The 20,779-nt window shown below is 42.0% G+C and overlaps 1 protein-coding gene across 6 annotated transcripts in view; it reads right to left on the bottom strand.

Moving 5' to 3' along the window:
* The window catches only part of TOP1MT (DNA topoisomerase I mitochondrial), a 209,939-nt gene extending 192,601 nt beyond the window's left edge, over positions 1-17,338 (bottom strand). The window contains exons 1-2 of one of the 6 annotated variants that reach the window (XM_033933371.1): positions 17,131-17,338; positions 2,482-2,587 (exon numbers count right to left, since the gene is read on the bottom strand). In XM_033933371.1, the coding sequence (XP_033789262.1) occupies positions 2,482-2,556 (75 nt within the window). In that variant the 5' untranslated portion in view covers positions 2,557-2,587; positions 17,131-17,338. Of the gene's footprint in view, positions 1-2,481; positions 2,588-16,969; positions 17,023-17,130 lie in introns of those variants that run through there. The other 5 variants (XM_033933369.1, XM_033933366.1, XM_033933372.1 and 2 more) reach the window with 5 other exon arrangements.
* Between the last annotated feature and the right edge of the window lie 3,441 nt (positions 17,339-20,779).

The following is a 20,779-nucleotide window of genomic DNA, read 5'->3' as shown; positions in this document are numbered from 1 at the left end:
CTCTCTTCCCCTATTGGGTTCTCTTAGAGGAAAAAAGCAGCCCCTGCTCTCCCTGCCTGAACTGGAAAGCAGCTCCCCACCACAGCAAGCCTGGTGGTCTAGTGGGCCGTCCCCCCTATACCTTAGTGAACCTGGGCCTAAATGTAGGAAATGAAACATTTTCTTTTTAAGTAGGATAAAAATAAAAAGAGGGAGAATGGAGGAGAGAAGTTAATTGCTTAACAAGCCAAATCGGCACCAATTGGTAATTAACACCTCACAATTGACGCTAACTGGCACAAATTTAAACTACACAATTTGGTAAACGTAGTCTACAAAGGGCTGTGCACCAGCTAGTGTGTAAATCTGAAAAGGGGACAAGGCCAGGGGAGAAACATGGCCGGATGGCGAGCGTTCCTATTTATGTACTCTGTTAAAGAATTTGCCTGATCTGTGCCCAAGTTAGGTATTTAGGCCCTGGTTTTCCTAGGCCTAAATGGGTCTGTCTAAAAGTTACGACACGCACTGGTGCTTAGCGTGATTTTATAAGATGCACATACCTTTTATAGGATCACGTTAAGTGCTGTTCTAGCCAGCACCGATTTTTGGGGGGGCGACATATGCAGAATATGGCCCTTAATAAATATCCTTCATGGATGTATTTATCAGGCAGCGATTTCAAGCTAATTTTTCAAATCTGTTGTGTAATCTGATTTGGTCTACTGTAACATTGTGTACTTGGGAAGGACATTTTCCGCTTCGTTTGGGACTGGGAAGAATGAAAAGGTTACTTCACATCTCATATCACTGTATTGGATGACCATGGAGTACAGAGTGAAGTACAAATTGTTACTTTTGGCTTATCTACAGCAGTGTCTCGCAAAACGTTTTTAGCTCAAGCACATGGTTTTTGTGGCACATTATAACTGAAATTATAAATTTGCAAAACCAACAACAAATTAAAATTTGAGAGTTATATATTTAAAGTTCTTTAAGCTACGTATGGGTAATTGCAACAATGATGAAACTAAAGAAGATAGAATAGAGTTGTTAATCAGTGCGATGGATTTGCTCGTCTTTGAGTGCAAAATTAACTCAAAATGCAGCTCGATAGTCAAGAAGCAAATACATTTCATCATCCACCATCTGCAGTCGTTCTCTTTTTTTTTTCTATTTAATTTCTGTCAGAACTGAAAATCCAAGTTCGCAAACATAAGAAGACCCAAACAGTAACAAATCCTTGATTGCTTTGTTGCTTAGGTTAGGATAACTACTGCATAAAAAATAAAACTTAAATTATTTGCCATTAGTTTTCAAGGACCCATCATGCCAAACAACAATGCTTGTCTAGGCAGTTGTATTTTTACACACGCAGACGCTCATAACACTGACAGACTCTTGCATACACGATGTACATATCATTTATTCTAGTGTATACTTATGAGAATTTTTTTAAAATAAAGTAAAATTTTGGAAACTCTTGTGGCACACCTGGAATCTCTTTGGGGCACACCACTGTGCGAGACACTGATCTAAAGTAAGTGTGCATCATTCATCACCAAAAGATCAACAGGATTGTGTGATGCCTTATGTGCCCTCTTGACCTCTGCTACACTTTGTGATTTGGTTATTCCTACTCATAGGAAATTACATTTAGAGACTATGAGATCTAGTACTTTCCTATGTGCGGGTCCTGCAGAGTGGAACAGGCTTCCAGAATACATCAAGCGACAAAAAGATCTGTGCAAATTTAAAAAATTGTTAAAGCGTCATCTGTTTTATAAGATGAGGTATGATGGTTGATGTTTTTTATATGAACTGGTAATTTTGATGCTTTTTGACATGTTTGTTTTATTATTGTTTTGTTGTCATTTTTAATTATGTATGTATGGTTGTAATCTGCCTTGTTTAAAGGCGGAATATAAATAATAACAGTAGTCTCAACTCAAACCCTTTGCAGGGCCACATTTAGGATTTGTAGGTACTTGGGAGGGCCTCAGAAAAAATAGTTAATGTCTTATTAAAGAAATGACAATTTTGCATGAGGTAAAACTCTTTATAGTTTATAAATCTTTCCTTTTGGCTAAGTCTTAATAATAATACTGTATTGTCATTTATTGTTAAAGAGACATATGATCAAGAAACTGTTTTATTTTACTTTTGTGATTATGATAAACATACCAAGGGCCTCAAAACAGTACCTGGCGGGCCGCTTGTAACCCCCAGGTCGCAAGTTTGAGACCACTGCTTTAAACCTAAGCTTTTCTATGGCCCTCAAGGACCAGGAATGTTCACTACCAAGATACAAATAAAGGGGTAGTGTAAATAACCCGAGTAAAGATGATGAGATTCTCCTACTTGCTTGGAGAAGCTGTGCTTTTATTTTGGCAAAAGTCCCTGGCTTGGAGTTCATAGCTTGCACAGTCAACCAGAAAACTGGTTCTAGCCCTGCAAAGTTATTTAATAAGTGGTAAATATTTACAGCATCTGCAAGCTTCATACCTGTTCCTTTGGAAGCGATTTATCCTTGCTCTTTCTGGACACAGCTGTCTCTCTGTGTTCTGTGATCTCATCCATCTCCTAATGACCAAACTTCTTTTTCCTTAATCTAAAAGGAATCCAACAAGTCTGGTTGAGTAATAAAACCTGAAATTTGGGAGATAAAAACCTAGAATTTTTTTTTAAAATGTAATCCTCCAAAAACAAACAAAAAAAATTCAATCTAAACAAGTACTCTAAAATTTCTATATCCATTTCCCAGTTAAGATTCGTGTTGAAACTCATTGCCTATCAAGCTTATTCAAGAGACCCAGATTGGAGCTATTTAGTTCGCTCCTCAACCTCGTATATGCATTTTAGAAGATCCTTAAAACATCTCTTTTCTCAAAATAAACAATCCTAATTTAAAATAACTTTTCCTGTTACTAAAAATCCTTCCATTCATTCATTCTTTTGCTCCTTATGTTACAAATTTTATTTGCTATATCCTTGTAAACCGCTTAGAACTGTAAGGCTTATGCAGTATATAAATAGTGTTATGTTATCTAATCTAATCTTCTAGTCGTGCATCATACATATCTATACAGGCTCAAGGCGACTTACAAAGGGAAGTAGGAGAGCGAGGGGGAGAGGTAGAGAGGAGGTGGGGAATGGGAGGGAGAGGAGAGGTTAGGAGGAGAGAGTGGGAAATGGAAGAGAAAGAGGAACATCGGGAGACTAGGTGTCGAAGAGGTGGGTTTTCAGTTTCTGGAATATGCTGTAGCTGGGTTCCGTTCTGGTCGTTTCAGTGATGTCATTCCAGATTTTTACTCCTAGAAAGTTAAGCATGGAGTGGAAGACATGTTTGTACTGTAGATTTATGTTCTGTTATGTTAACTGCACTTTTGTGAAAATCAGATGTCAAAGTCAGGATGGGCTTGACACTTTAGCTCCTGTTCATATACACATAAAAAAGAAAAGGGGGGAAAAACCTCTACATCAAGGAAAACCAGACCAAAAAAGTAGGGATGGACCACATGCACCAACAAAAAGAGGGGCTAGAGGTAAAACCAAAAGTATTTTATTATGGGAGGGAGAAGACTTGAGGTAGCCAGTGGATCATGGAAGGGGGGGGCACCAATGCAAAGTTGGCACAGGTGCAACAGTTCCTTGGAGTTGGCCCTGCTTAAAATTGTGGTACCTGACAGATTGAAGGGCGGTGAATGCAATGCCAGTTTTTAAAAAAAATCTCATAGCTGGCCCCAGAAATTATAGGTTGCCAAGCACGTCATTCGTGCCAGGCAAAACGGTTAGATTTTATAAAGAATAAAGTTAGTGAACAAATACAGGCTGGTAGGCATGAATAAACAGGAAAAAGCCAACATATATTTAGCCAAGGGCGATCTTGCCTCACTAAATCTGCTACATTTTCTTCAATGGGGTGAATAAACATGGATAAAAATATGAGATAGCTGATATTATGTATCTAGAGTTTCAGAAAGCATTTGGCAAGGTACCACATAAATAACTCAAGGAAATAAAGTGTCATGGGATAAGAGGCAATGTTCTACTGTGGAATAGAAAACTGTATAAAAGATAGAAAACAGAGGAAAGACTAAAACGGTTAGGGCTCTTCAGCTCAGAAAAGAGACGGATGAGGGGAGATATGATTGAAGTCTACAAAATCCTGAGTGGAATAGAAAAGGTACAAGTGGATCGATTTTTCGCTCTGTCAAAAATTACGAAGACTAGGGGACACTCGATGAAGTTACAGGGAAATACTTTTAAAACCAATAGGAGGAAATTTTTTTTAACACAAGAGAATAGTTAAGCTCTGGAACGCGTTGCCAGAGGATGTGGTAAGAGCGGATAGCGTAGCTGGATTTAAGAAAGGTTTGGACAAGTTCCTGGAGGAAAAGTCCATAATCTGTTATTGAGAAAGCCACTGCTTGCCCTGGATCGGTAGCATGGAATATTGCTACTCCTTGGGTTTTGGCTAGTGACCTGGATTGGCCACCATAAAAACAGGCTACTGGGCTTGATGGACCATTGGTCTGACCCAGTAAGCTATTCTTATGTTCTTCTTTTTTTTTTTCTAAAGAGAAAGGTAAAGAGGAAAGGGGAGGAGATTTGATATAGTGCCTTTCTGTGAGCGGCATTGCCAGAGGGTTAGACGGTAAAAGTTTGCCTTTTTGCAGATGCTAGCAACATTTGCAACGGAGTAAACAAGATTGAATATGATCTGCAAAAGTTTATTAAAATCTTTATAACCGCATATACAGCCAAAAAAAAGGATCAGAGCAGTTTACAATATAATCCAATCAAAATTATAAAAAGAACTCAATTTAAATAGAAAAGAAATAATATTTCTAATACATCATATTATATAAAAATTAGAAGAATGTATTAAAATTGTAACTATCAAAGTGCAAAATATCTGTTCTCTCAGGGTTTTCGCAGCTGGCATTGTGCTCTTTGCAGGTTTCCGTATCTCACTGCATCTTTGTCTACCTGACAAAGACGCAGCAAGTCCAGGAAACCTGCAAAAGAAAAAAAAAAAAAATCTGTTTGATACTTCCTGGAGTGGATTTTTGCACTTTGATTTAAATTCCCTCCAGTTCTTCATTTATGGGGTTTTTTTTTTTTTTTTTATTTTATCTGTCACATATTAGAGCAATGGTTCTTAAACCTCTCCTTAGAGAGTTTTCAAGATATCCCTAATGAATATGATTGAGTAAGATTTGCCTATTAAGTAGGTAGGAGGCATGCATGCACATTTCTCTCATGCATATTCATTATGAATATCTTGAAAACACGAGTGGCTGGGGTCCTCTAGGCCAGGTTTAGACCAAAGAAATGCAAAGTGACACACAAAGACAGAGCTACAGTCATGTGAAAAAATTAGAACATCCCATGAAATATTCAGTTTTTTCTTAAGAAATTTTCACATATTGATGTCAAATCTTTTTTTTAAAAAATTTATCTCTGCAAAAGAAAATGATGTAATTGTAGGTAAACAACAAAAAATGTTCCTTGATTTACTCATGAAACAAAAGATATCCACAAAAATGTGTATTCTAACTAAGGAATAAATTAGGACACCCCCACATATCCTCCCACTTAAAGTGGCTCAAATCACACACAGGTGTATCACATCAGGTGCACATGATTAGAACATTGTTACTCAGCATTTTGAAGGAGGTTTGCCCTACTTAAACCTCAGACATTGAAGTTGATATGCTCATGACTGCTGTGGTGAACACCATGGTGAGATCAAAAGAGCTGTCTGAGGCCTTCAGAAAGAAGATTGTAGCAGCTTATAAATCTGGTAAGGGATTTTAAAAGATCTCGAAATAATTTGACATTAGCCATTCCACAGTCTGGAAAATAGTATAGAAGTGGAAGACTTTACAAACAACTGCCAACATGCCCAGGTCTGGCAATCCAAGCAAGTTGATCCCCAGAGCAGACTGCAAGATGCTAAAAGAAGTCTTCAAAAACCCTAAAATATGTCATCACGAGACCTAGAGCAGGCTCTTGCTACTGTTGCTACAATCAGAAAGAGACTGCACAAATTTAACTTACATGGGAGGTGTGCAAGGAGGAAACCTTTGATCTCAAAGAGAAACATCAAGGCCAGATTGAAGTTTGCCACAGAGAACGTAGACAAACACCAGGACTTCTGGAATAGTGTTCTATGGACAGATGAGTCTAAAATTGAATTATTTGGATACCAGAAAAGAGGACATGTTTGGCGTACAGCATTCCAGGAAAAGAACCTCATATCAACTGTGAAGCATGGAGGTGAAAGTGTCATGGATTGGGGATGTTTGCTGCAGCAGGACCTGGCCAGCTCAACATCATAGAATCCACCATGAATTCCACTGTGTATCAGAGGGTGCTTGAGGAACCTGCGAGACCATCTGTAAGAAAATTAAAGCTAAAGCAGAACTGGACCCTGCAACACAACTATGACCCAAAATATACCAGTAAATCCACCAAGGGCTGGCTGAAAACTAAGAAATGGAGAGTCCTGGAGTGGCCGATTCAAAGCCCTGATCTTAATCCCATTGAGATGCTTTTGGGTGATTTGAAACGGGCTTTACATACAAGAAACCTCTCAAACATCTCACAGCTGAACTAATTCATAAGAACATAAGAAGTACCTCTGCTGGGTCAGACCAGAGGTCCATCGTGCCCAGCAGTCCGCTCGCGCAGCGGTCCAGGACCTGTGTAGTAGTCGATCATTGCATTCAAAAGAAGCATAAGTTTAACGATCTGAGATGTTTCTGTATTAACAAAGTATTACCTCGCTGTAGAGGAGGCAATCGGCAGAGGAAATTACATCAAATATAATCCCGTTGGATCTTTAATTTAGGCACATTGAAACCGGTTGGTTTAAATGCCTCAGTAGACTGGTGCGCTTTCTTCTGATATGTTATAGATTACATTATCATCATCAGTAAAGCGCCTGCACAGTGTTCTTGTAGTGCAGGCGCCATTATTGTTAAGGAGTGTAATGAGAGCTGTTCACAGTGAGTATCTCTTATATGATTGTTTCACAATTAGTGGTTTCACAATTAGTGGTTTTTATCACATGTAGGTTTCTAACATCTAATCTTTTTATAAGTACAGTGGTGCCTCGCATAACGAACGCCTCGCACAGCGAACGCTGCGCACAACGAACTTCATGTCTTGCTTCCTACAACGAACTTCGTTTCACACAACGAAGTCGCCCGAGCTGCATCCTTCCGCGCAGGCACTGCGCTTAACTGCCCTCTCTCCGCCTGGCTCCCTGTGCAGTGGCGGACCGTCGGCTCGCAGGGGCCCGGCGCCTACTGCTGATGCGTTGGGGGGGGGCGGAGCTACTCTCGCCGCTTCCCCGATGCTAGAAAAAAAAAAAAATGAACAGTTAAGTCCCAGTTTTTGCCGCTGAGACTCTGCCCTCTCTCACTGTAAAATTAGACTCTACTTAGTCTGTCTTTAAATTTAAAAAATGTGTGTTGTTTTAAAAAACAATTATGTTTTTAGATGTATCTAAATAAAAATAATAACAAAAAATTTATCTTTTTTTATGTCATCTTAGCATATTTTATGCTACAGAACGAATTATTTTTTTTAACATGTATTGTTATGGGAAAACGCGTTTCACATAACGAACTTTTCGCATAACAAACTTGCTCCTGGAACCAATTAAGTTTGTTGTGTGAGGCACCACTGTAGTATGAATACATAGACCCTTGAAGAAGCCTTAATCGGCGAAACAGGTCCCGTCGGTCCAGTATGCTACGTTTACCTGACTGGCTTTGAGACACACGCCGGTTCAGTAATCCATGTTCATATGAATGGCTTAAAGATAAGTGCCGAATTTTAGTACATGGCCTGTTTATCCAAGTAGTGACAAGTAGTATTTATTATACAAATCTATATATATATAAAATCGGAGGTATGTATGTGTGTATGTGTGTGTGTATGTGCCGCAATCACGCAAAAACGGCTTGACCGATTTGAACGAAACTTGGTATGCAGATCCCTCACTACCTGGGGTGATATGTTCTGGGGGTCTTGCGGCCCACCTGCACACATGGGCGGAGCTACAAACAGAAAATCCGATTTCACCCATTCATGTCAATGGAAAAAATGTAAAAAGCTGCCATTCTCACAGTAATTCAAAAACGGCTTGACCGCTTTGAACAAAACTTGGTATGCAGATCCCTCACTACCTGGGGTGATATGTTCTGGGGGTCTTGCGACCCCCCTGCACATGTGGGCGGAGCTACAAACAGAAAATCAGATTTCACCCATTCATGTCAATGGAAAAAATGTAAAAAGCTGCCATTCTCACAGTAATTCAAAAACGGCTTGACCGCTTTGAACGAAACTTGGTATGCAGATCCCTCACTACCTGGGGTGATATGTTCTGGGGGTCTCGCGGCCCACCTGCACACGTGGGCGGAGCTACAAACAGAAAATCAGATTTCACCCATTCATGTCAATGGAAAAAATGTAAAAAGCTGCCATTCTCACAGTAATTCAAAAACGGCTTGACCGATTTGAACGAAACTTGGTATGCAGATCCCTCACTACCTGGGGTGATATGTTCTGGGGGTCTCGCGGCCCACCTGCACACATGGGCAGAGCTACAAACAGAAAATCAGATTTCACCCATTCATGTCAATGGAAAAAATGTAAAAAGCTGCCATTCTTACAGTAATTCAAAAACGGCTTGACCGATTTGAACGAAACTTGGTATGCAGATCCCTCGCTACCTGGGGTGATATGTTCTGGGGGTCTCGCGGCCCACAACTCTATGTTGCTTGCTCAAGGGTGGGTTCACCCAAGAATTTATTTGTTCTTGATCCTGGAGGTGAAACTAAAAATGTTGTTTATAATCACGTTTTGCGTTAGTTGTATTGTATTCATTTTGTCAAATATTTCACATTATAATTTGAATATTGTACTTTTTATAAAGCTGTAAAAAAATAATTTCATTCACCACTATAAAGTATCTTTATTTGAATCCATTTACAGTGTTATTGTTATAATTAAATACCCGTGCAACGCCGGGGCATCAGCTAGTATTATTTATAAATTTAGAGTAGGTGGTTGGTAGCTCGATGAAAGAAACTGTATATCCCTGCTCAATTACTGGCATCAGGCCAGCACTTTGCGCTTCAATTGGCCATTAGTCAGTGCAGGTATCTGAGAGCTTTCCACCACGATATTCATCACAATTGTGTGCTTAAAGTCCGTTGTAAATTTGTTTTATCAAGTCTGGGGACTTTTTCCATTAAATTGTCAGTACTCTTCCCTTTGGCAATTCTTATTCTTAAGAAGTTGTGCAATGGTTGACTTAGGAGTAAGTTCCTATGATCCGATTGCCTATTGATGTATGATGTTCCCTCTGTTGAAGAATTTGGTAAAAATAAACATTATATCAGAAAAGTTTTAAAAAGCTTTGAAAATAGGAAAATAATTTTTTACTCTACTCCCTTGTTTCCTTTTCAGATGCTGATGATTAATGTGGATTAGGGCTTTTGTTTAAATCTCAGAGGTTTTTTTTCTGACTTAGGAGTAATGTCAGGAAATTCTTGTTCTTATGAAGTCATTGAGGGTTCTACAGGTAGCACAAAATGCGGCAGCACAAGTTATTGGCACTGTCGCTCAGCGTGAACATATGTCACCCTTGCTTATAGAAAACATAGAAATATAGAAAGATGACGGCAGAAAAGGGCTATAGCCCATCAAGTCTGTCCACTCTACTGTCCCACCCCATTAAGTCAGAGTGCTACTCGACCACGTGGATGTCCCATTTATTCTTAAAGTCGAGCACGCTAGTGGCCTTGATCACCTGCACCGGTAGTTTGTTCCAGTGATCCACCACCCTTTCTGTAAAGAAGTACTTCCTGGTGTCACCACCAAATCTCCCTCCTCTGAGTTTGAGCGGGTGCCCTCTTGTGACTGAAGGTCCCTTAGGAAAGAATATGTCGTTTTGCACCTCGACACGACCCGTGGCGTACTTAAATGTCTCAATCATGTCACCCCTCTCCCTGCGCTCCTCCAGAGAGTAGAGCTGCAACTTGCCCAGTCTTTCCTTGTATGAGAGACCCTTGAGTCCGGAGACCATCCTAGTGGCCATTCGCTGGACTGACTCAGCTCGAAGTATATCTTTACGGTAATGTGGCCTCCAGAATTGCACACAGTACTCCAGATGAGGTCTCACCATGGTTCTGTTCAGTGGCATTATGACTTCAGGTTTACGGCTGACGAAGCTTCTATTGATACATCCCATCATCCACCTTGCCTTGGATGAGGCTTTCTCTACTTGTTTGGCAGCCTTCTAATTGCGCAATTACTTCATGTCTGCACTGATGATTACTCCCAAGTCCCGTTCTTCTGAGGTCTTAGCTAGTGTTTCTCCATTCAAGGTGTATGTTCTGCATGGATTTCTGCTGCCAAGATGCATCACCTTACACTTCTTTGCGTTGAAGCCCAGCTGCCATGTTGAGGACCAGTTTTCAAACCTGATCAGATCCTGCGCCATACCATCCGTGAGATCGCTTTCACCTACTATATTACACAGTTTGGCGTCGTCGGCAAACAGCGCTACTTTTCCCTGAAGCCCTCGGGTCAAGTCCCTTATGAATATGTTAAAAAGGGATGGTCCCAGGACTGAGCCCTGCGGCACTCCGCTCATTCAACTCCATTGGCTACGAGTGTTTTGGAGAATCCAATTTAAGATTTAGGCTTTTGTATATAAAGCCATACATCAAATTTTACCAAACATACATAGTAGCTTCCTCGCTGACGTTATGTGAACCTCCTCGCACCTTAAGATCTCAATCACAGCAATTATTAGTCATTCCATTGATACAATTGATAAAAGAAGGCAATGAATCATTCCCGTATCTTTAGTGTGGTAGGCCCGCAATTATGGAATGCTCTCCCAGACGCTGTTCGACAGATCTCGTCCTTCATATCTTTTTGCAAGAATTTGAAGGACTACTTTTTTTTCAAAGGGCCTTCTCAGGTTTAAAAATGTAAAATCTATGATAAAGAATAGATTGTATTAGGGAATGTGTTTTTTGTCCTGTTTATGTAACTTTTATGAATGCGTTTATGTAATCCACATAGTTCTTTGGATATGCGGAATCTAAATGTTTTAAATAAATAAAAAAATAAAATAAAAATGGTTGACTTAGGAGTAATGTCAAGAAATTATTTTTTCATGGAGAGGGAGTTTGATGTCTGGAATGCCTTCTCAAGGGAGGTGGTAAAGAGAAAAACCATGACAGAATTCAAAAACGCATGGGATGAACACAGAGAATCTCTAATTAGAAAATGGATGGTATAAAAAACAAAACTTAAGACTGATCAGGTGTTGATGTGTGCTGCTTAGACGATGATTCCAGGTGTTAAAAACTAATGCCAGTACCAGGCAGACTTCTACAGTCTATGGGCTTTTACGAAGGTGCGTTAGGGCCTTTAACGCGTGGAATAGCACGCGCTAAATTGCGCCGTGCGCTAGCCGCAACCACCTCCTCTTGAACAGGCGGTAGTTTTTCAGCTAGCGCACTAATCCGGTGCGCGCGCTGAAAACACTAGCGCACCTTCGTAAAAGGAGCCCTATGTCTTGTATATAACAAAGAAGGTTTTGGATGGGCTGGAAAGGGGTTTGACAGCAACTCCAGTAGTTGGAATGTGAGGACAGTGCCTTTCTCTGGCTTTTAAATTTCCCCAATTATGGAATGAACTTCCTTTAATTTTGAGGTGTTCCAGCTTTTTCCAATCTTTCCGTAAATCCTTACAAACTTTTCTGTTTGCTAAACATTTTGAAAATTAATCCTCTTGTATTTTAGCTTATTTTTAGCTTATTGTTAACCGCATTGAGCTTCCTCTGGTGGAAGACATGGTATATAAAGTTAAGTTTTAGTTTAGTCTAGGTAGATTTCAATGGTCTATTCCCAGAAATGACAAGGAAAGACCATGATCTTGCCCTTTCTCCCCATTGTTCCCACATCCTTTAAGTTAACTCAACTTGTACGTCAACTCAACTTGTACCCCACTAATCTTCTGTAAACCGCATAGAACTTAACGGTATTCCGGTATATAAACTGTTATTATTATTATTATGATCATATACCACATTTATTGTTGGTTAATCATAAATTGATGAGTGTGAATGTTCAGTAGACTGGATGCACTGTTCAGATCTTTATTTGCCATCAACTACTAAGTTCTGTGTTGCAATCAAAGTGGTATACATATTATATACGAGTACTTATTTTGTACCTGGGGCATTGTAGAGATTAAGTGATTCACCTAGAGCAGGGGTGTCCAACTCAATCACATAAGGGGCCGAAATATGAAAAAAAGGCTAAGTCGCGGGCCAAATTTTTTTTTTATAAAAAGATACTTAGGGGTCCTTTTATTAAGGTATGCTAACAGATTTAGCGCACACTATATGCGAACCTTAATAAAAGGACCCCTTAGACTTAGTAGAAGTATAGGGTTACAACCTCTCCAACCCGCCGGTTCTGTGATGTAAACAAAATAAATAAAAAAGCCTTTTCCTCTCTCTTTTAGGTCCTAGCTCACGCTCGCTGTCTAACACCAGCTCTGGTGGGATACACATTTCAAATCTGACATATTGTAATCACAAAACAGAAAATAAAATTATTGCCAGGGTCTCCTTCTTTCTTCTTCCCTTTCTTTTCTGGAGTCCGAGGGATGGATTGAGCAGCGCCGGTCTCATTTCTTCTTTTGCTTGCCCCATGCAGCAGTGTGTGTATAGGAGAGCTTCCTAGCACTGGGGATCAGCAGGGCAGTGGAAGATATTTCTGTGTCTATATAATTCTCACTTTCAGAGCAGAATTAGAGCAACTAGAAACAACTTACAATAGAATCTGAGTCACCAATTCTCTCTTTGTGAGCCTCCTCGATCTCTCTCCTTCCCTTTAGGAAAGCCCCAAAATACCTTTCCTCAGCTGCAGGTCCGCTTGGGACTCTGACTCTGCAGGTTCACGCCACATCATCTGTAGGTTCATGCGGCCTGCAAAGGATTGCTGGCACGGTCCCGTACGTCAGAGAAGGGAGCGGGACCATGCCAGAGGTAATGTGCAGCTGAGGCTACGGCAGCTTGCTAGGATCGCTACTGCTGACCAGCGATCCTCTGCAGGCTGCGAGAACCTACAGATGATGCGGCGTGAAACTACAAATGATGCAGCGCTTATACCGGCGGGCCAGCTTAAAGGGAAAATTGAAATTGTCTAATGGGCCAAATTTCAGTACCCTGCGGGCAAGAATTGACCCACGGGCCAGAGTTTGACATGTCTGACCTAGAGTCACAAGAAGCTACAATGAGAATCAAAGTCATTTTCCCTGGTTCTCAGGCTGTTGCACTAACCATTAGGCTACTCCTCCGAGAACAATATTGGGGGCAAATTCTCAAAACTAAAAACTGCCTTTAACATACTTGCGGAACCCATTTCCAGCTGGTTTACTGTGCAAGTATCTTAGCAGCAGATTATCAAAACAGCTTACCGAGATCTTTTCCAAGTTTTATAGCAGTCTCCAATACTGCCATACAAATGTAGTACGAGGTCATTAATATTAAAATGATCATTCCAAGTGATTCTCTAAAACCGCCGAGTGATTCTCTAATCTTGTTGGCAAATTTAGGCCACAAATGTGAACAACAGGTATGAGCTGTTGTTGCCTTATGTTCTGATCAGTGCCTGAGCACTGACTGGCTCAGGCACTGACAGAAAGTAAGGTTTGACAGCTCAGATACACCCTCACAACAGCAAATTTAAAAAAAAAATGAATTAAAGATTGGCAAGAGAGATGCCTACTCTCTCCTGCCGTGTCGACACTACTAACGCCCCCCCCCACCCCTTTCAACGGGAGAATGACCACTCCCTCCTGCCACTAAGCAATGCACACCCCCGGCAGCGGGAGAAATGCCCACTCCTTCCCTCTGCCAAGCAACGCCGTCCTCCCCCCCCCCCCCCCACACACACACCCTTGGCAGTGGGGACAAACTATGTCCAACATTTCTCCTCCCTGCATCCCTTTCAATCTCCATGACCATATCCAACATTTCTCTCTCCTGTTTGTGTCAGAGGGGCGATATCAACAGGGCCTCAAGAGTGGATAGACTTGAAGGCTCTGCATCTGTTAAGCTAGCGCCAGTGCCAGGCCTTGCATAGACTCTGGACTCCCTGCCAGGCAGCGGGGGGGGGGGGGGTGGCAGAAGACATCGCTGGAGTTAGCTTGGTGTTGCCCAGACTGTGGGGCCACCCCGGCTGACCCAGAAGGCTTCCCTCCGACGTCAGCTCAAAAGCTCTTCAGCAAGGCACCACAGTAGCGGTACGTCATCGCTGGAAAGGTGCTTGGATTTTAATCATTGTGCACTCACACTAAAGATGGCACTATTTAAATCTTTTTCATTTATGGTTGGGAATCATACAACACAACTCTCCAATACTTTACCCAACCTCCAAAATATCCAGCGTAGTGTTCAATATCGGTGGGAATGCCGGTGTTTTCATTCCTTATTGGCTCACATTCTTTTTTTGCAATTATTTAAGTAAACTTTTTTTAAAACTTTTAAACTTTTTTATCCACCGTGCTCTTTTTAGAAGTTTCCTTGAGATTATTCTATTTTAAAATGTTCAAATAAGTTATATAGTTAGCTTATCATGCTACTGGGTTACATGATCCTTAAGGATCCCCCTGTAAAACATTAAAAAGAGTTTTCAATGCTTTATATCAGTGGTTCCCAAACCCTGTCCTGGGGGACCCCCAGCCAGTCAGGTTTTCCAGATATCCCTAATGAATATGCATGAGAGAGATTTGCATATAATGGAAGTGACAGGTATGCAAATCTCTCTCATGCATATTCATTAGGGATATCTGGAAAACCTGTCTGGCTGGGGGTCTCCCAGGACAGGTTTTGGGAACCACTGCTTTATATCATACTAAACAAACTCAACCCAAACTCCTAATACCTTCAACCTTATCACACTAACCCCCGTCAGTGCTTACCAGAGCCATTCTGTCCACCATCTTACTCAAAGTTTTTTGCAAGATGGGGGCGGCTCACTTAAGAGATCCTTTTATAGTACTTCCTCCAGTGGCTAACACCCCTCCCTCATAGAGGAACTAGATCAATGTGGCCCATTCGACTTCGGAATTTGGGCCATTTGGAGCCACCGTACTCAATCAGTGACTCCAACCCTGCTCTTTAAAGTTTAAAACTTGTTTCATATTCTCCCCCTCCCCTGATTTAATCACACGCCATTTCATATCGTCAACTGTGTGCTGCTTACGTGTCCAATGGTGCTTGCTCATTCTGGGTAACTATACGAGATTTATGCTCATTCAATCTGGTTTTCACTGTCCTACCGGTGCATCCTATACATATCAATAAACAGGGGCAAACAATTGCATATATTACCCCTATAGTATTGCAGTTGGTGTTACTTTTTGCCTTGATGGTATATCCCTTATTGGGAACTACCCAAGTGCTACCCTCTATAGATTTATTGCACCATTGACATCGGCCACAGCCGGTGTGTAGGTAAGTATCTTCCCCGCTATTACTACTCTTATTGAGATGTAGCCTTTGACCTATCGTCTTACCCCTGGTATAAGCTACCATTGGAAATTGTTTCAGAGGGGGGTATAGATCCAGGACATGCCAGTACTTCCTCATGATCTGAATAAATTGTCCTGCTGTTGGAGAATATGGGATAACACATACTAGACTATCCTGAGTATTCTCCTCCTCCCCTTCTCTTTCACGTAATAAGAGTTCACGCTGTGCAAAGCGTGCTCTCAAAAATGCCAATCTAATGGATTTCTTAGGGTAACTCCGTTGTCGAAAACGCTTCTCCAGTGACCTGGCTTGGATTATGTATTCGTCAAATGTGGAACACAACCTGCATATTATTAAAAATTGACTGACTGGCAGGTTGAACTTCAATTTATAGGGGTGAAAACTGTCAAAATGTAAAAAGGTATTCCTCATGACTGGTTTTCTATAAAACGTGGTAGAAAACCCTCCCTCACTCAAGTATATGGACAGATCCAAAAATTCAATTAATTCACAGCTGGAGGTCATAGTAAACTGGACTTGTCTATCTCTAGCATCCCAGTAGCATGATAAGCTAAGTATATAACTTATTTGAACATTTTTAAATAGAATAATCTCAAGGAAACTTCTAAAAAGAGCACGCTGGATAAAAAAGTTAAAAAGTTTAACAGATATTGAACACTACTGAGGGTGGAGGAGGTGTACCTGAGGCTGCATTTTGTTACATTTGAAATATATGAGAGTATGTTTAATAATTTGTAATTCTACGCTGGATATTTTGGAGGTTGGGTAAAGTATTGGAGAGTTGGATTTTAATCATAACACATTGCATGGAGCATGGTCTACTGTTAAATATCTTTTGTAAAGCTATAACATTTGCCACTCCAGGAGAAGCAAGCACCTTTCCAGGGACGTTGTACCTCTGCTGTGGCTCCTTGCTGAAGAGCTTATGAGTACATTTAAATATTATCTGGTGATATCAATTTGAGAGACTTGCCCAGTATTGATGAGAGGGGGGGGCTTTTGTTGTTTTGCTCCATTTTGAAAGTATTGCCCCCTTCGAGTGGATTGCAATTTAAAATCCGGGGTCTCTTTGGATCAATCCTTATCAAATTAAGCAGAAAACAATGCATTCAGCTCCCCCACAGCTGTAGCAACCTGGAACTTCTGCTGCAAAGACACGATCTGGGATTTGTCTTGCTGCAGCTCCAAGATCTCTTCACAGTAAAATCTCCTTAAGGGGGGGGGAGGGGTTGGAATATACCTCCTGCACCTCCAGCTGCACAGCCAAATCCCACCAGGGAGCCAGAATGCCACTTGCTCCACATTGCAAAGGGAATGCATCGCTCTTCCTTTTAACCGAGTTGCTTTTAAAACGCAAGGACACACCAGCAGCTCCCCGCGGCCACCTACCTCCACTTCGGCCTTCTACCGGCGCGCAAGGAGCCAGCCCCGCCCCCCCCTCCTCCGTACACGAGCTCGAAGCCAGCAGCCGACCCTCAGGAAATGAAAAGTTACTAGGGGGGGGGGGGGGGGGGAGGATGCCAGAGCCGTCCGAAAGCACAAAAACCTACCCAGAAGCCTCAGGGTCCCGGAATTCCCACCGCTCCCGCGGAGCCGCAGCCACAGTCGTCGTCGTCTCCGCGCCTGGCGCGAGGAGCTGGACACCGCGCGCGCTGCTGAGAAACGGCGCCTGCGCGTCGCGCTCCCTTCGGCTCGAGTTCAGCGGGTGGCTTTGTGGCGCGCGCGCTCTTTTGCTGGCGCTTTTGCGGCGGGACCGTTGGCCCGTACGGAAGAGGGGAGGGCGCTTTTTTTTTTTTTCTTCAAATATTTATTAAAATTTTAAATTGGGGTGTTTTTTTCCTCAACTGTGTAGTTAATTACTTCCTCCTCCCCCCCCCTCAAAAAAAAAATCTGGTCATCCCCAGCAATGGTATCCTTTTACTAAGCTGCATTAAAAAGTGGCTTTTAGCACACTTTTCCACTCAACTTCTCTAAGGCTCCTTTTATTTTTATTTATTCATTTTTCTATACCGTTCTCCCAGGGGAGCTCAGAACGGTTTACATGCATTTATTCATGACTCAAGCAGTTTTCCCTCTCTGTCCCAGCAGGCTTACAATCTATCTAATAATGTACCTGGGGCAATGGTTTATAAACCAACAGTAGCGATTCCCCCCCCCCCCCCCCCATCAGCAAATGCACCAATGCCCAGTCAATTCTTTTGGGCTTCTAGAATACCTGGGGCCCAGCACAGCAAATGCGATGCATCCCATAGGAATTGAATTGGCTGTGCCACATTTGCCACTGTGGCTTTGTAAAAGGGGCCCTAAAAGCTTCTTTTAAGAAGCAGCATGCAGCAAAACTGGACCATACCATCTCCAACCTGCTGATAACAACAAACGACTTCAAATCTTTTCGTAAAGAAATCAAAACCCAACTATTCAAAAAATGTATCTAGATGTCCTAACTCTAACCCTGGATTCCCCTCCATGTAATTCCCTCACCTGTAATTCACCAATCTTCTTGTAATTCTCCTGGAAATGTCCAGATGTCTCTTTTGTAATCCTCCCAGAACTGCAAGGTACGGGCGGAATAGAAGTCTGTAATGTAATGAATGTGAAGAAACCCACCCAGTTCCCATGGACTTCTCATTCGCCCCTGCTTCAGACTCCCACTACCAAACTTTTATCAGGTGACCCTCTTGACTTTCACCAACTCACCCTTTCATTTACTTAGAAATTAACTGGCCTAGTGGTAGAGCCATTGCTTCTGCACCCAGAGGTTCTTAGATCAAATCCTAGCGCTACTCCTTGTGACCCACCACTTTGAATATGTAACCACGAATGCAATACACAATTCCCTCTCTTCTTCCCCTTATTACTACTAATTCAATGTAACTTTGCCACCATATACATTCACCAAGCAAACCTTACAATCCACCAGCAAACCCCTCACCCACCTAGATCAACCTCACCCCAGATATCATTTCCCTCTCCAAGTCTATGGCTCCATTACACTTTATTTTCTTATCGCTGTCCTTATTCAATCTCCCCCTTCACCCCAAACCACTACAATCCTCAAGTCTACATTAGCCACATTTAAATTCACCACCTCACCATCCCTTCTATCGCTCACCTTCTTCACAGCTCTAAGGCTCCAACAGTTTTTCCCCCTCGTTTAACCCTCCCCATCCTATTTGATTGCATCTCACCGGTACCGCCATCATCGCACCTCTCCTGCTTTCCATACTCTCCTACTTTTTTTTGCTCACTGCTGGGAACACCAACCCCTGTCTTGGCTCTCCTAATCAACATTCACTCTACTCATGCAGATCACACCCCAACTTCTCAAACCTTATTTCTGTTCCTCTCCTTGCCCCTTCTTCTCTACCTTTCTTTTGTGCCATGTGGAATGCCTGCTCTATCTCTAACAAGATTGCTTACATGTATATGATCTCTACCATTCTTTCTACCTGCTTGTACTAACTGAGACCGCTCTCTGCCCTGAAAATTCTGTTTCAGTCACTGCCCTATGTTATGGAGGTCACCATTTCTCCCATACACTTTTCTTGATAGGTCACAGAGGAGGGATTGGGCTCCTACTCTCACCCTCCTGTAGATTTCAACTTCTTCATCTACCTCAATCTCACTGATTCTCCTTAAAAGTCCATCTATTCACTCCCTTTCCTCTCCAAATAGCTGTCATTTATCGACCTCCTGGCAAATCCCTCCTGGCTCTCCATCTTTCTTGAACCTTCATCTCCTTCCCTTTTACTTGGTGATCTCAACATTTACTCTGATGTAATCTCTGACTCCTACACCTAAAGTTTCTTGCTCTAATATTCTCATTCAATCTTCAGCTGTGCTCCAATACCCCCACACATGAGAATGGCTACTGCCTTGATCTTGCCCTCTTTTCTAATTTCTCAGTTGCCAACTTCTCCACCTCAGTTCTTCCGCTCTCTGACCATCAGCTGAGAATCTTCACAACTTAATATTCTCCCCCTCAGACATGACCGATCCTTACCAATACGTTGAGGAGTGTTCAGGTTATTGACCCATGTACCTTCTCTGCCACAATCTCTCTCTCTCAAGTACTACACACTATGTAACTGTCAATGAAGCAATCTCTTATAATACTATATTCCCTCCTCTGCTTTTAACACCCTTGTTTTGTATTTAATTTAGTGTTCAGCTATTTTTGTCTGCTGGAGTGCATTCCTGTAGTCTTCTCTGGTTGCTAGTCTGCTGAGACATTGACCAGTATACACAGTTGTATGAAGTTTGTTTTTTTATTTTTTTTTGCATAGCCAAGCAATGTTAGTGCATCAATCGCTTGGCTTCTTTCCATGGGTTTTTTAGCTAATTTGCATGGCCGGATCAGTAAACGTGGCTGTACTACTCTTTCCTATTATGTCTTGTTTGTATTATCTCGACTATTCTGTATATGTACTCTTGTAACCCATTTTGGGCTCTTTTGGGAGGACGGGCTAAATAAGTGAATAAATAAATGGGCGATCAAGGGGAAAAACACACAGTGAGTCATTATGTGAATCGAGACAGTAATAGCAATCATCGCTTAAGCTGTGAAAACATGTTTAGTGATGATTGCTGACTTTAGTGCCTCTAGCCCTTAGATCGCTTTCCAGAGAACCTTGATGACTTAAGCAAAGAGCACGGTGAAAGATTTCACTTAGAAACAATGGAAAGCCAGATACCAAGTAAGATGGGATTCACTCATGATAGCAGACTATTGGAATCTTATGCGGCAGATCCCACTCTTGGAAGTCTTGCAAAAGGAGCTTCCTTAGCAACAGCAGCAGATGAATTCAGAGACTAGTGGGATAGCACACATCTACCAGCAGGTGGAGATAGAGAGACTGATCAACTGGTGGTCCTATTGGCTGGCACGCTTCCTGTTTCTTCAGTATGCTCTATCTCCAGCAGGTGGAAGGTCACTATTCAACTAGCTCCTGGATTCTGGCTGTGACTGGGCAATTAATTTCTTCTGTTGAGGTTTCTCTTCAGTGAGACGGCAATTCTGTTTCTCCTGTTGGGAATTCCCTTCAGTGAGACAGGAGTGTCCGACTGAACGGTGCTGGCTTTAGGGGTTACACTTTTTAAAACCGGTGATTGGCCGGGACATAGGCCGAAAAAGCTCCCCCGCGAGATCGAAGGAGCGGGGCCTGAGCCAAGCGGCCGACCCGGCCGAGTCGCCGGAAG

This window comes from Geotrypetes seraphini, chromosome 2, assembly GCF_902459505.1.
Source record: "Geotrypetes seraphini chromosome 2, aGeoSer1.1, whole genome shotgun sequence".
Classification (NCBI taxonomy): domain Eukaryota; kingdom Metazoa; phylum Chordata; class Amphibia; order Gymnophiona; family Dermophiidae; genus Geotrypetes; species Geotrypetes seraphini.
Note: the sequence above shows the minus strand (reverse complement) of the source record. Positions and strands in the feature narration are given on the sequence as shown.